The 13086-nt window shown below is 41.2% G+C and overlaps 1 protein-coding gene across 2 annotated transcripts in view; it reads left to right on the top strand.

The window, feature by feature from the left end:
• PRRC1 (proline rich coiled-coil 1) overlaps window positions 1-10798 on the top strand; it is a 49355-nt gene extending 38557 nt beyond the window's left edge. For both annotated transcript variants that reach the window (XM_044228383.1, XM_044228393.1), the window contains 2 exons: window positions 3858-3960; window positions 7562-10798. In XM_044228383.1, coding sequence (XP_044084318.1) covers window positions 3858-3960; window positions 7562-7771 — 313 coding nt within the window. In that variant the 3' untranslated portion in view covers window positions 7772-10798. The remainder of the gene's footprint in view (window positions 1-3857; window positions 3961-7561) is intronic.
• The last annotated feature ends 2288 nt before the right edge of the window (window positions 10799-13086 follow it).

The raw sequence follows: 13086 nt of genomic DNA, 5'->3' as shown, positions 1-13086 counted from the left end.
TAATTTAAGTTTAGTCACATTCAGAAAGCACTTTACTCATCCCTCTACCTTTTATGTGTATGAAGTCATATTTTATATATTTTTATTTTGTAAATCCCTTAATGTAGATATAATTGATTTAACTACTTTTGCCTTTTAATGTTCCCAACAGCTGGGTAAGTGATTTATCTACTTCCTTTACTGTGTGTTTGCTTTTACCTGTGAAATTTGTCCCTTTTTTAGTTTTCACCTCTAGGCATGGCCTTTTCTTCTTAGAAAAGTCTTTTTAACATTTCTTAAAAGGTTGATTGAGTGGTGATAAGTTACTTTTCTTCAGGTAGAGTATTCCTGATTGTAGGTTTTTTTCTTTCTCTACTTGGAACAGATCATGACACTCCCTTCTGTTCTACAAAGTTTGTGTTAAATCTGGTAGGTTTATGGGGTTTCCCTTATATGTAACTAGCTGCTTACCTCTTGGTGGCTTTATGATTATCTCTTTAATTTTTGATACTCTATGTTTCTTGGTGTGGACCTCCTTGGGTTCATCTTACTTTGGTTTGTGATTCTTGGGCCTGTATCTGCTACCTTCACCAGGCTAGGGAAATTTTCAGGTCCTTTCTTAGTTTTCTGGGACCCCTATAATGGGAGTATGTATATAGTATGGTTAACGTCCCAGAGACCATTTAACCTTTCAATTTTTTTTTTTTTTTCCTTTTTGCTCTTCTGCTTGGTTGCATTATGATACCCTGTCTTCTGGATCACTGGTCTGTTCTGCCACATCCTCTCCTTTGCTGCTGATTCTCTCTAGTGTATTTGTCATTTCACTTACTGTATTTCAATCTGATTGGCTTTTTTATATTTGCTGAATTTATGCACTCTTCATCCAGTAGACTGAATCTTTGTTTCATTTAAGCATATTCCTGTCTCCCATTTTGACTTTGTGAATTAGGTCAGACACTTAGTTCTCCCAGTGTTGAAAGGGTGGCCTTCTGTAGGGATGTTCCCTGTGCATTCGATGTCGATGGGAGTCGATGCAGTTGATGGGAACCTTGAGGTGTGGGTGTACCACTGCGTCCCATGCTGGGGCCGTCGCAGTGAGATGGCTTGAGCTGGTATGTGCGCACCAGGAGGACGGGGATCATTGAGGCCACCGGGCAGCTAGAATGCACAAACTCTGCTTTTGTCTGCATGGTCAAAGTGGAAGGGGCACGTAAATAACTTTGCTCCTGAACACTTCCAACTCCAGAGTAAAGTCTAACCATTTCCCTACCTTTTCAGAGATGTTAGTGGTGGGTTTCCTTCACTTGTAGTCTGCTGGGTGACTTCAGGCTGGGTGGCATTTGGGTCCAGGTGTTCACCTCACTCTGAAAGTTTATCCCCCGTCACCAGCATTATTCCATGTGGTCCTCCTGCTTTCTACAGCTCTGTGACACCGGTTTTTCTTTTCTTTTGGAACATTAGTCTGCCGTCAGCTGTCCCATCCTATGTAGATGTAGTATGTGGTATTTTTCCTACCAAATGCCTTTTGACAAGTACAGTAGACTATTAGGAAGATTAGGAATAGTAAAAACAGGTGATTATTGAAAAGCATGGATTTGAACTGTACAAATCCACTTACATGTGGGGTTTTTTTTTTTGATACAGTGTAGTACAAAAAATGTATTTTCTTGCTGTGATTTTCTTAACTTTTCTCTTGCTCACTTATTATTATAAGAATATGGTATATATATAACATACAAAATACATATTAATAGACTATTTACCAGTAAGAATTCCAGTTAACAGCAGGCTATTAGAAGCTTTTAGAGAGTCAAAAGTTAAACTTTTGACTATCCCAGGGGGTCATAGCAACACTAACCTCCGCATTATTCAAGGGTAAACTGTAATATTAGGAAATGACTGGTTTCTATTGTGGGATTAAAGAGGAGAGGATGGAAAGGTGGTGTGAGAAGGTATGGAGGAGCAGAGAGGGAGGACATGTGAATGGAAAGCAAAGCCAGGATCCCTACCACTTGATCGTTGGTGCTTTGGTTACTTCTATCTCCCGTGGTCCTGTGGGAAGTAAGTGCTGAGAAGATCAAGTCAAAAACATGGTTACTGATAGAGAAAGATCCAGACAGCCAAAAGAGATCCCAGATATGTTTAGCCCTAACAAAGAATAGTGCTAGGTCACACCTGCCTGCCTCTGAATTTCACATCAGTCCATGGTACATGAGAAAAACTACCATGATGTGTCCCTGACCTAGACAAAAGCCTGTGTAAGTATGGACTATCCTTATTCGGAGGTTAACCCACAAAGTTGAAAAATCTTGGGTTGTGTGTTAAGTGTGTTAAAATGTCCTTTTTTTCTGAGAATTGACCGGTGGTGGTAGAGATCTTTTTTGTAAAACAGAGTGGCAGTTCCGACATCGTTTTGAGATTTTTGCTGGTAAATGAAATCCAAGTATCTTGGAACTACAGTTCTTCTTAAGCCCTTTTTTAGTCCGAGTGACCCCTATGAGATCCTCCTAGTCGGAGTTCTTTCAGCAGCTGCCTGGAGAGGGGTAGGAAGGGACCGAGACAGAGCCTTAGGAACTGTCCGTGAATCATGTGAGGTGGGGTGTGCGGGGGGAGTTGAAGGACGGTAACGAGGAGTGAAGAGTCCAGCATTTCCCCCACCAGCAGTACTAGTGAAAGAGATGGAAGAGGTTTTCATGGGCATGACCGTGGTTGCAGTTCTAGCTACTGAGTGGGCTATCTCTCTTGACTTGGTTAAAAGCACCATTGAATTTCAGATAGCAAAGAGGACCTTAGAGATCTAATCTGTATTCAGCAGCATCACGGGATGGTGGGGGCCCAGGCCGGGTTGGGGAGGGGGCGTGCTTTCACCTTCCCTGAGTCTGCTTTTCAGGAAGTCCATGCCTGCCAGCTTAATCACCACGATTGTTCTCTGTCTGCCTTATACACAAGTTATTGACTGATCAGTATTCCAAATAAAATTCATATCCTTATTTGATGTTGTTTGTTTAAAACCAAGTTTTAGGATATGTATACTACAGATACTACCTGTTATCATTTTAATCCGCAGCAAAACTTACTCCATTTTTACTTGCTGTTTCTTTGAATATGTTAATAGAAGTTACCTAATTCATTTCGTGTTTTATCACATTCCATTAGATCTACATATTTTTAAAAATAGACTGAACTTTTTTTACTCTGTATATCCTCTTGTTATCCAAACTCATTTCATGGCATCTGGTGGTTGCATAATTCTGGTTATCTAAAATGCTAGTGCTGTTACAGATGACTTAAGGCAATTATAAAATGTATTTTTATAATTTATGAGTAACTTTAAATGGAAGAAAGTTTTCTTGATTTCATGAAGTGTTTTCAAAGACAGATTATCAAGAATAAGATTTGTTACTTCCTCTGAATGAGCTTATTTAATTTGCTAGTAACTTTGCAAGTGGGCTACACAGTAACCATAGAGATGGTAAAATAAAATTTCCTGTATTTTAGCAAGTGACATTTTTAAAAAGTTAGTTGTGATTAAGTATTTGCATATTCAGATGAGTAACTATCTGTTGCTTTTTTGAATCTTCGTCTTCCCATCCTTCTGAGTCTCAGCAAGAAAAACTTCACCTGGATAAGTTTCAGGTGGTGGGTTTTTTTTTTTTTTTCTTTTTTTTTTTTTTTTGGTTGTTTTCCTCATTCCTGTTGGAATTAAGCCAACAGGTCATTTTTATATAGTTTTTATGGATTATTCTCTTGAAAACTGATAAACATTTCGTTTTTGAGCTCTAATGGTTTATGGGAATGATACTAACTATTGTGGATTTGTTCTGTCTGGTCACTGTAACCTTTATTTGGCACATGAACAACCATCTATTCTGTTGCAGGTGGTTTGACATAGGCTGTTTGATAGTGGAAGACCCTGTCCATGGCATTCACCTGGAAACATTTACACAGGCCACACCCGTGCCTTTGGAATTTGTACAGCAGGTTCGTTTTCTTCTTTTTCATCCTATTCCATAGAAACTTGAAATACCGTTTTTAGAATATAAGTTTGTGTGAAATAGGCTATATAGTCTTGATTTTGTGGCAACTTTGCACTTTTAGCCTTTTCTGTTTTTCAGTTTCTAGTTTCTTTCATGTCGTTTGAGTACCTTCCTCCTTTCTTTTCCAGCTGTCTTTGAAAAGGTAATATGTCACAGGCTTAATCACTATTTTCCTCTTCTTTTTATTATCCTGTTCACTACTGTCAGCAGAAAAAAATGATTTACCTGTTCTGCTGGTGGTCTGTTTACCTTTCATTATCATTTTGGTCCCCCATTACTTCCATATCTTTTGTCTTCGTTCATCTTTTGTAATAAATGGAAACCAGTTTAGAAACCTGACCTGTGGGACACCTGGGTGGCTCAGTTGGTTAAGCATCTCCCTTTGGCTCAGGCATTGGCCTCCCTGCTCCCTGGAGAGCCTGCTACTCTGCATACTTGTGCTATTTCTCTGTCAAATAAATAAATAGAATCTTTTAAAAAGAAAAGAAACCTTACACGAAAGGCACATGGCTTTCGGTTTGTTAAAAATTTAACTCTGAGTTTACTCGTCCATATGGTATTTAGAACGGAAGCATCATGTACAATAACTGGTTCCCTACCCTTTCATCCTTTCTTGAACAATCCAGAATGTAAATAGAGGTTTATGTGGAAGGCTTAGTACTCCATGGAAAAGGGCATTTTGTTGTCCTTTTCCTAAGTTCCATTTCACAAAATTTTCAACACATTTGGTCTTATGGACATTGTTAAATGTCATCTAAAACTCTCTCAAGAGTTAGTTGGGTCTTTAGCTATTTAGTCTTGTTCATGATGGTCTCCCTAGGCATCATGACTGTGTAATAAACCACCGCCGTGGTTTATGTACTTGCCTGGGCACTGCCATCCCCACGAGGGCGTTTCTCAAACACCATCCTAGATATTACGGATATTTCACATTTCAGAATCATTTTATATCCTCCAGTGAAAGGAGTAGCTTTAATAATATCTGCTAGTAAATGCCCCCCCAAGTGGAAATATCCTACTCCCGAGTCGCGGTAGAGATCACCAGGCACACTTGAATTTTTGCCATAAGCCTCAGTCTAAGCTCCACGTTGGGCAGTGGCACAGAGAATTAGCCCCTGCTAGCCTACCAGCTCCTGTTCACACCGTGTGGGCCCAGACAGTCTTCCTCGTTCTCAGATAGCATGTCCAGCTAATCATGCATGAAGGGCATCTCCGCTGTTTCAGTTTCATCATACTAGGTCTGGGAAGCTTTCCCCAGTGAGATTGCAGTGTCCATCCTCACAATACAGTCAGGTATCAGAAGGCCACTTCACCTCAGGCCTTTTCACACGTAACAGTTTCCTTACAGATTTGACTGTAGTTCCATCAAATTGTGTCCCTACGTATATCCATCGATCCAGCCTCAAGGCCAGACTAAGCATTGTCTTTTTTTTTTTTTTTAAAGATTTTATTTATTTATTTGACAGACAGAGATCACAAGTAGGCAGAGAGGCAGAGAGAGAGAGAGAGAGAGGAGGAAGAAGCAGGCTCCCTGCAGAGCAGAGAGCCCGACACGAGACTCGATCCCAGGACCCTGAGATCATGACCTGAGCCGAAGGCAGAGGCTTTAACCCACTGAGCCACCCAGGTGCCCTAAACATTGTCTTTTTACTTTGATGTTAGCTATGGTAGAGAATCACCACCAAGTGGTGGACTGTTTTGCCTTTTTCTTACTAGTTTGCATTTCTCTATGTATTCAGTAAACCAGCTTTCCAGGAGATAGATCCATCTTTAATTTCCATGGTAACCTTACCTTTAGTGACAGACTGCAGCCCAGATGCTGCTCCATTCCAGCACTGACCACGTGGCCACCCAGCGGCCAGAGGTTCTTCAGCCCTCATCCTTATCTCCCCGCTCTTCGTAAGCTGCACATTTCAAGGAACCAGGGCTGTTCTAGCCAAGTACCTCTCCTGACACCAACTATTGAGGTTTCAGACCCAATTCCTGTGTGTGGGAGGGGTTTTTCCACACCACCAAGGAATTTTAGGATTCCAGATGGTGTCAGACATTTCATCTCAATTCTGACTCTATACCTGGAGATAGTATCCAATCCCACAGAATAAGGACTCTGTCCTACAAGACTGACCCCTCCCCATCGCAGAGGCCAGTGACAAGTCCAGGTGTCTTGTCTGGTTCTGCAGGTTGGTTCTAACAATCCCCTCCTTCTCAGGAACCTTCTCTACTCACTAAGTTCCTTATTTATTATGAAAAGATAGAACCTGGAAACAGGCAGATGGAAGAGATGCAGAGGGCAAGATCCCGGGAAAGGGCGCAGAGCTTCTGTGTGCTCTCCTAGCCTGCTGCTCTCCTGGAATCTCCACATGGGCACCAACCCAGAAGCTCTCCCAACTCCAGGGGTTTTTATGGAGGCGTCATTGGATAGTCCTGATGGAGTCAATCATTCACCATTGGTTATTTAATCATCTTGCAGCCTCTCTCCCTGTCCTGGAGCTGGGAAGGGGTGGGAGGACAAGCTATAACTGACCTTTGAGTAACACGGGTTTGAACTACACAGGTCCATTTATAAGCAGGCTCTTCGACGTTCTTGGTAGTTTCTCTTTTTGCTTTTCTTAAGAAAAAGCTTTTCTGTAGCTTAGTAGACTTCAAGAATATGGTATATAATACATATAGCATTACACAGGGGGTGTTAATTGACTTATCACTAAGGCTTCTGGTTAACAGTAGGCTGTTAGTAATTAAGTTTTGGGGGAGTCAAAAGTTATATTGTGGATTTTCAGCTATACCAGGTGGTCACTCTCCCTAACCTCTACATTGTTCAAGGATCAGGTGTATATGTATTTTGAATTGTAAATCACAGTATCACAAACAGAACAGCCTGGCCAAGATTGGTTTGCCCCAGAAATGGCCTGATGGTTCAAGCAATAGCTCATCAGTTTACTCAGTTCAAATATGAGCATGTTAAAGGAGAAAAAAGGATTTCAATAGAATTGAAATGTTAGAAATAACTACCATAGTGTTAACTCTTAGCTAATTAGGATATATGTGCTGGAAAATCAACACAAAAATCAGATCTGGTGATCAAATATTAGATCCTCAGGTGCTTAATGAATTAGACAACATATAGGCCGAGATGTCAGTGAACATTTCAGGTGATGGGAAGGATCAGAAGAGCACACTGATGAGGGAGGGACTATGGAAAAGGACAGGAAGGGTTAGGGGTGGAGGCATGTGTGCTCAGCATTCCTCTTCCTCTTAACCTGAAGCAGCGCGTACTCCTACTGGAACCTCAGGCCTTGGACACTGAGTGCTGTTAGATGGCATCATGAGATTAAGACTGAGTGGACACTGAACAGAGGAGGTGTGTGTAGTAGTGTTCTGAGTCTTCGTAGCCTCAGCCTTGTCACCTCATAGAGCTGCCAGCATAGCTGTGTTTCTCGGGGTTTGTTGTCATCTATACTAAGGGACTTTGGGATGTCACTTAGAGCTAGACCCAGTCATTTGTTTTCAATGCAATATAAATCATACCCAGGTTCATTCTTCCACAGGCTCAAAGTCTCACTCCCCAGGACTACAGTCTGAGGTGGTCAGGCCTTCTGGTGACAGTGGGTGAAGTCCTGGAAAAGAGCTTAGTGAATGTGACGCGGACTGACTGGCACTTGACATTCACCGGCATGTCTCGCCGGCAGATGATCTACAGTGCGGCCAAAGCCATTGCTGGAATGTACAAACAGCGCCTGCCCCCCAGGACCGTGTGACAGGAGACTCACCCAGGGTGCAGCGACCTCTTCGCTTGGAGCATGGCGGTAAAGACTTGGTCCCATCCCCATGTGGGGAGCTCCAGCAGATGTCGGGGTCTTGCGAATGTGCCTCTAGGCTACACTTGATCTTTCCTAGAAAGGCACGGTGTCATTCCAATAGCTGCAAAAAAACAGATCCTTGCTATGATCGTGCAATTTCACGTACCACAGTTCTTAGAAAACAATTATTTTTATAGGACAATTTGATATACCAAATCTGTACGGTGCAAATTCACGTGCTACGACCTTTAACTTAATGATACGTACTTGATTATTTTGTTGAAGATTGAGGAACATGTCATTGTTTATTTCATGATTTCTCTCTTCTTAGTCCTTGATGCTTTTTGTGTGTGTGGGTGATCTCAGGTCTGACACTGAACCGCGTGCTCAACAGCTGACCCTCAGACACCTACTTGCAGGGAGATGGTGCACGTTTCTATGCATACTTTTTACATGGGCCAAAATAATGGGATTTTTTGTTTGTCATTATGTACATACACACATCCTCTAAAAAAAAGAAAAAAGGTTTATTTCAAAGTAAGTTTTGGCATTTCACATATTTAGACTCTGAGACATTGCAGTACTATTTTGTTTTTCTTTGCTATGTGACAACTAAGTGGCCCATGATTTGAGTGTATTTTAAATCAGAACAGTTCCTGTTTTTATATAGTACTATTCAATATTTTCAAGTAAACTCAGACAACAGCCATTATTTCTGTTTCCATTCATATATTCTCAAGTGTCGTATAGAAATTTTTCAAAGGAATTACTTTGTTATTTATGGGGTTGTATGCCTCCTCTTTTAATTAAGGTTACTTGATATTTAGTTTGCCTTAAACAATGCTTTTCTAATTGGTGCCATTCTGCCTTTACTCTTTATGGAATTTTCAGTGAAACTATTTAATATTCAACCTGGTTTATCTAGTTCATCATGTTTGTATTTAGTGACTAAAGCTTCTCCCTCCCCCCAGCCCCAAATAATATATTTTAGCATTTTTGGATTTATATAAATCAGAATTTAAATAGTTTGTCTTATACTCTGGATTCTATGTATGCAGGTTCCTATAATGTTTTGAAGACAGTTTCTTACACAAATGTAATTTAATTTTTACTTACTCGTCTATACAGTTCTTTGCTGTAAATTAATTAGCACAATCTTATAAAGGGTGTTGAAGCTCTTATCCTGCACTGTCACTACAGGTAACATTGCTTTGTATTACTTTGAATACTTACTCGATTTTTGCTTTTTTTACCTGAGGACGAGAAGCATTATTTTCACAACTCTCTGTTCATTTCCAAGCACCGTGTGATTGCTTGGTGAAATTCAGACTTGTCTGTCATTAAAAGGAGAGAAAAGACATGTAACCAGTTGCTGCGGCGTGATAGGGCTAGAGTGATTTTCTCCCCTTTCATTGCTATTTGTGCAACACTTCATGTTTTCTCCATCTGATTAATAAAAAAGAGAAGCCTTTCTGTACCATTTGCTTTTTTATCCTTTATTTTCAAAAAGCTACACTTCTCTAACAGTATTTATCATGGCATTGGCCAGGTGACAAATCACAGGGACGAAGGATGCCCATTCTTGGAATATGCGAGTGCGAATAGGCCATTTTCCCTCCCGTTACAGGGAATCTTAGAGGTCCTAAAAAAATGTCTCTTTTCTATTTTACCAAGTCAAATAGTTTAGGTCTTTGAGGGCTGTTTTAATAGAATCACAAACATAGACATCCCCTTAGAGTACAATTTTTCCACAGTCTTCAAATTCTTCGGTTAGGTAGTGGCTTGTGTGAAGCCAGGTAATTTTCCCATCCCTGGTCATCTGCTGAGCCTTTGGCCCTTTGTAACAGTGTGAGTGGGCGAGGAGGATTAGGGAAGGGCACATGGAAGAGATAAACCCACAATCCGGGTTTTGCCTCTGATGCTTTTTTTGGCCAACAGTTACCGTTGAAAGTCATCCAAGCATGACTGACTCCACACGCTGTTTTCCCCACCTCATACTTATTTTTTCTTCTTCAGATTTGTCATATGAGAGGCAAGAAAAGTAACTCCTTACCTCGTACATGCCACAGCGGCTTGAGCTGGGCAGGCCTGTCGTGAGTGTTGGCCTGAGATAAGCGAGCCCTCAGTCGGAGGCCACATTTCCCCTCACCAGCACCCAGCTGTCTCCAGTTCTTTGCCCTTCGGGCTGATCTCCTGCCGACACTAGCATTTCTGAGGGAGAGTCAGACTCTGGGCTCTTTGCTTTTTTTGTCCCTCTTGCTTCTCAGGAAAACCAGTCTCTAACACAGTTCTTCACCACTGTTCTTGTGGTCGGGTCTTCAATATTTGTTCTGAAGCGCTCCAGGAATCTTTTAGTCAACTTCCTCAGCTGGTACACTGTTTTGTTTTAATTAAGCAGTGTGAAAGACAACAGGAAAAATGCAGCAAGAATAATGTAACGTCAGCCTCGGGTGACAGAAGGGAACTCTGAGGCTCCAAGACCCTTCGGTTAATAAGCCTGGACCAGGGCTGTGCCACTGTTGGAAAACTTCTGGCCGGGTCCAGTTTTCTCCTCCTTGTCTCTTAATTACTTCCCCATTCTTTGTTCCTTTTTATCTTAAGGCTTAATGAGGTAGAAGAATCGAGATGACTGAATTTAAACCAAGTGGTGGTATACTGGGAAGGTTAAGGAAAGTATGGTATGCATGTATTCAAAAATTATGCAAATTACTGATACACTCAGGGTCAAGTTAATTACTTTATGTTGTTGAATTTACATTGTTCCTTGACTACAAAAAATTCTCAACAGATGTTCGTGTTCTCTGAATCCAAATTGATGGTATTTTGTGATCCAAAAGATGTTGGGTAATGCATAAATTAAGAAAGTTGGATTTTTACTCCCAGCATATGATGTTCATTCTTAAGATACTATGCAGGATGATGTACTGGATAAGAACCATTTTGTAAGAATGTAAATATGTTACAAATAAATAATACCTCAATTTAGTTCCTGAAGTTGTAAAGTGATTTTTTAAATGCTGAGTCATATTAATATTCTGTTAGAAGGGCCTATATTACTTTAATAGTCCCAACGGGTTACTGGTTGCCAAGAGTTCCTACAGAATAGCAACTTAAAAGCATATCTTTCAAGTTTAGTGGTAATGATTCAAATATACCTGAATCGCTAACTTCATGCTTAGAGAACTCAATATTTAGGGCAGATGATATTTTGGAGTTGGAGGTGATGGGCAAGAGGTTATAGCCTGTGCTCCTGAGGAGATGTCTTGACGGGGGAGTTTAATTTGCCCTTAGCGTCCACAAATATCTCCTCAAAAAAAAAAAAAAAAAAAGAAAAGAAAAGAAAAAGGTTTGTTATTATATTTGCTATTCTGAGCCTGTGACCTCGGCAGAGATTTCTGTTTTGATTTGTTAGGCAAGGGGGTACTTCACAAGAGACCATGAAATACTCATTTGGGTGTTTTGTTTGTTTGTCAAAGGAAAACAATACTGTTTTTAGTACACTAGAAAAACACCAATTCAGAATCCAGGATAGGCCCTATCCTATCTTAATACTATAAAGTATTAAATTATTAAAGTATATCCTAATACTATAAAGTATTAAATTTATACTTTGTTTTAGAATCAACTGGAGGAGAAAAAACAGTTTAGGCAAGAGAAACAAAATTAGCAAGACCAATATAAAGATTTAAAAACTTACATATAAAGGAAATTTTTAATTTGTCCTTAACATGAATACATATTAAGGATTTAAAGCAGTAAGAAAAAGGAACTGATAAGTGCTAAGTGCATAGTGCTGGTTCGGTGCTGGAGTAAAAACTTCCTTTTTAGGTGTGGTAACGGAAACAGAATCAGCTACTAACTCAGTATCATCCCAGTGAATCTGTTACAGACAAAGGACTGAAGCAGAGGCTGTCACTTCCCAAATCTTTCTCTTATAAAACATCCTGCATGTTTGCTTCATGAACTTAGTAGTACATAGCTAGTCCTGTAAATATTTGTTGAATTCAACTTACTTGAAACAATAGCTTGAGACTTTGCCCTGGTATACTCTCAGTTGTACAACATTATGTTTAAGGAATACTCTTTTTACTCCATATTTTTCATTTTAGTTTTAAGTACTGCTTTGGGCTTTGCCACTGGTCTAAGAATATATTTGTGGTCATCGAATATTCTGCTCCCAAATTTAAGAAACCAGAAACTAGGTTTACATTTTACTGTTTTTAGGATTAGAGCCAGAAATGTTCTAACTAGTCTTCAAGAACGATACCACATACCTCGTAAAATATATTTTGATGTTCTGAGTCCTCCTGCTCCAGGGGCCACACTTGAGAACCACTGCTGTGAGACCATTCCTGCTTCATTCTTCATGTCCTAAGATATTTTAGAGACGGATATCACCCAGATAGCATAGGTCTTTCCTTCGTTCCTGACCTCACTCTCCCTCCCTTACAAGAAGAGCAACTAGCAACTCTTCCTGGACAAGATACCACCGAGAGAATCCTAGAACGGGGATGAGGCCGAAGCAGCCCTGCACCAGAGACTGAGAGACGCTGTGTGAGAAGGAGAGACCCAGCCAGCTGCTTGCCTATGTTGCCCTCCCCGACGCCGGCAGAGCACGGCACAGAGAGATTCCTGCCGAGCCTCTGGATGCTTCACAGGGAAAGGAGATCCCAGGGTAGATATCCAGTGACCCCAGCATTATGGGTTGCTTCTTGGGAGCCCCACTCTAGTCTCAATTCCCAGAAATTGTGGGTGAGACTAAAGGACTTAGCCATCTTTGCCAATAGATTTCCAACCCGCAGCACCCAAGCAGTGGTCCTGATCAGCAGTTTGCTTACCTGTGGAACCAAGCATGTGGCTCAGTCTGACCTGGCAACTCACCACAGGGTGGATCTGCCCCTTTTGGGTCCTCTAATTAGTACCCTCCCCAGCCCTGGATCCTGGTCTTCCCTCACCCAGGCAGGGAGCTGAGCCAGAGCCTAGCCCTCTGCCGAGGGTAACCAGAAAGGCCCACAGGAACCCCCGGAAGCTGCAGAGGGTTGTGCAGACAGTATGGCAATCCTTGTGCAGACAGTACGGCAGGCCGAGCTGACCACAGAATGAAGCCAGTGCCAGGTAGTGGAGGGTTCCCCTGATTTGCCCCAAGAGGAGCTAATTCATACCCTACTCACCATTAAATAAAACTCCCAACACCACCAAACCAGAAAGCCAGACTCAAACACCTGGAAAGCTACATAGTCCATCAATTTTGGAGTGGAGAACCCGAAAGGCAG

This window comes from Neovison vison, chromosome 1 (assembly GCF_020171115.1).
Source record: "Neovison vison isolate M4711 chromosome 1, ASM_NN_V1, whole genome shotgun sequence".
In the NCBI taxonomy this organism is placed as follows: Eukaryota; Metazoa; Chordata; class Mammalia; order Carnivora; family Mustelidae; genus Neogale; species Neogale vison.
Note: the sequence above shows the minus strand (reverse complement) of the source record. Positions and strands in the feature narration are given on the sequence as shown.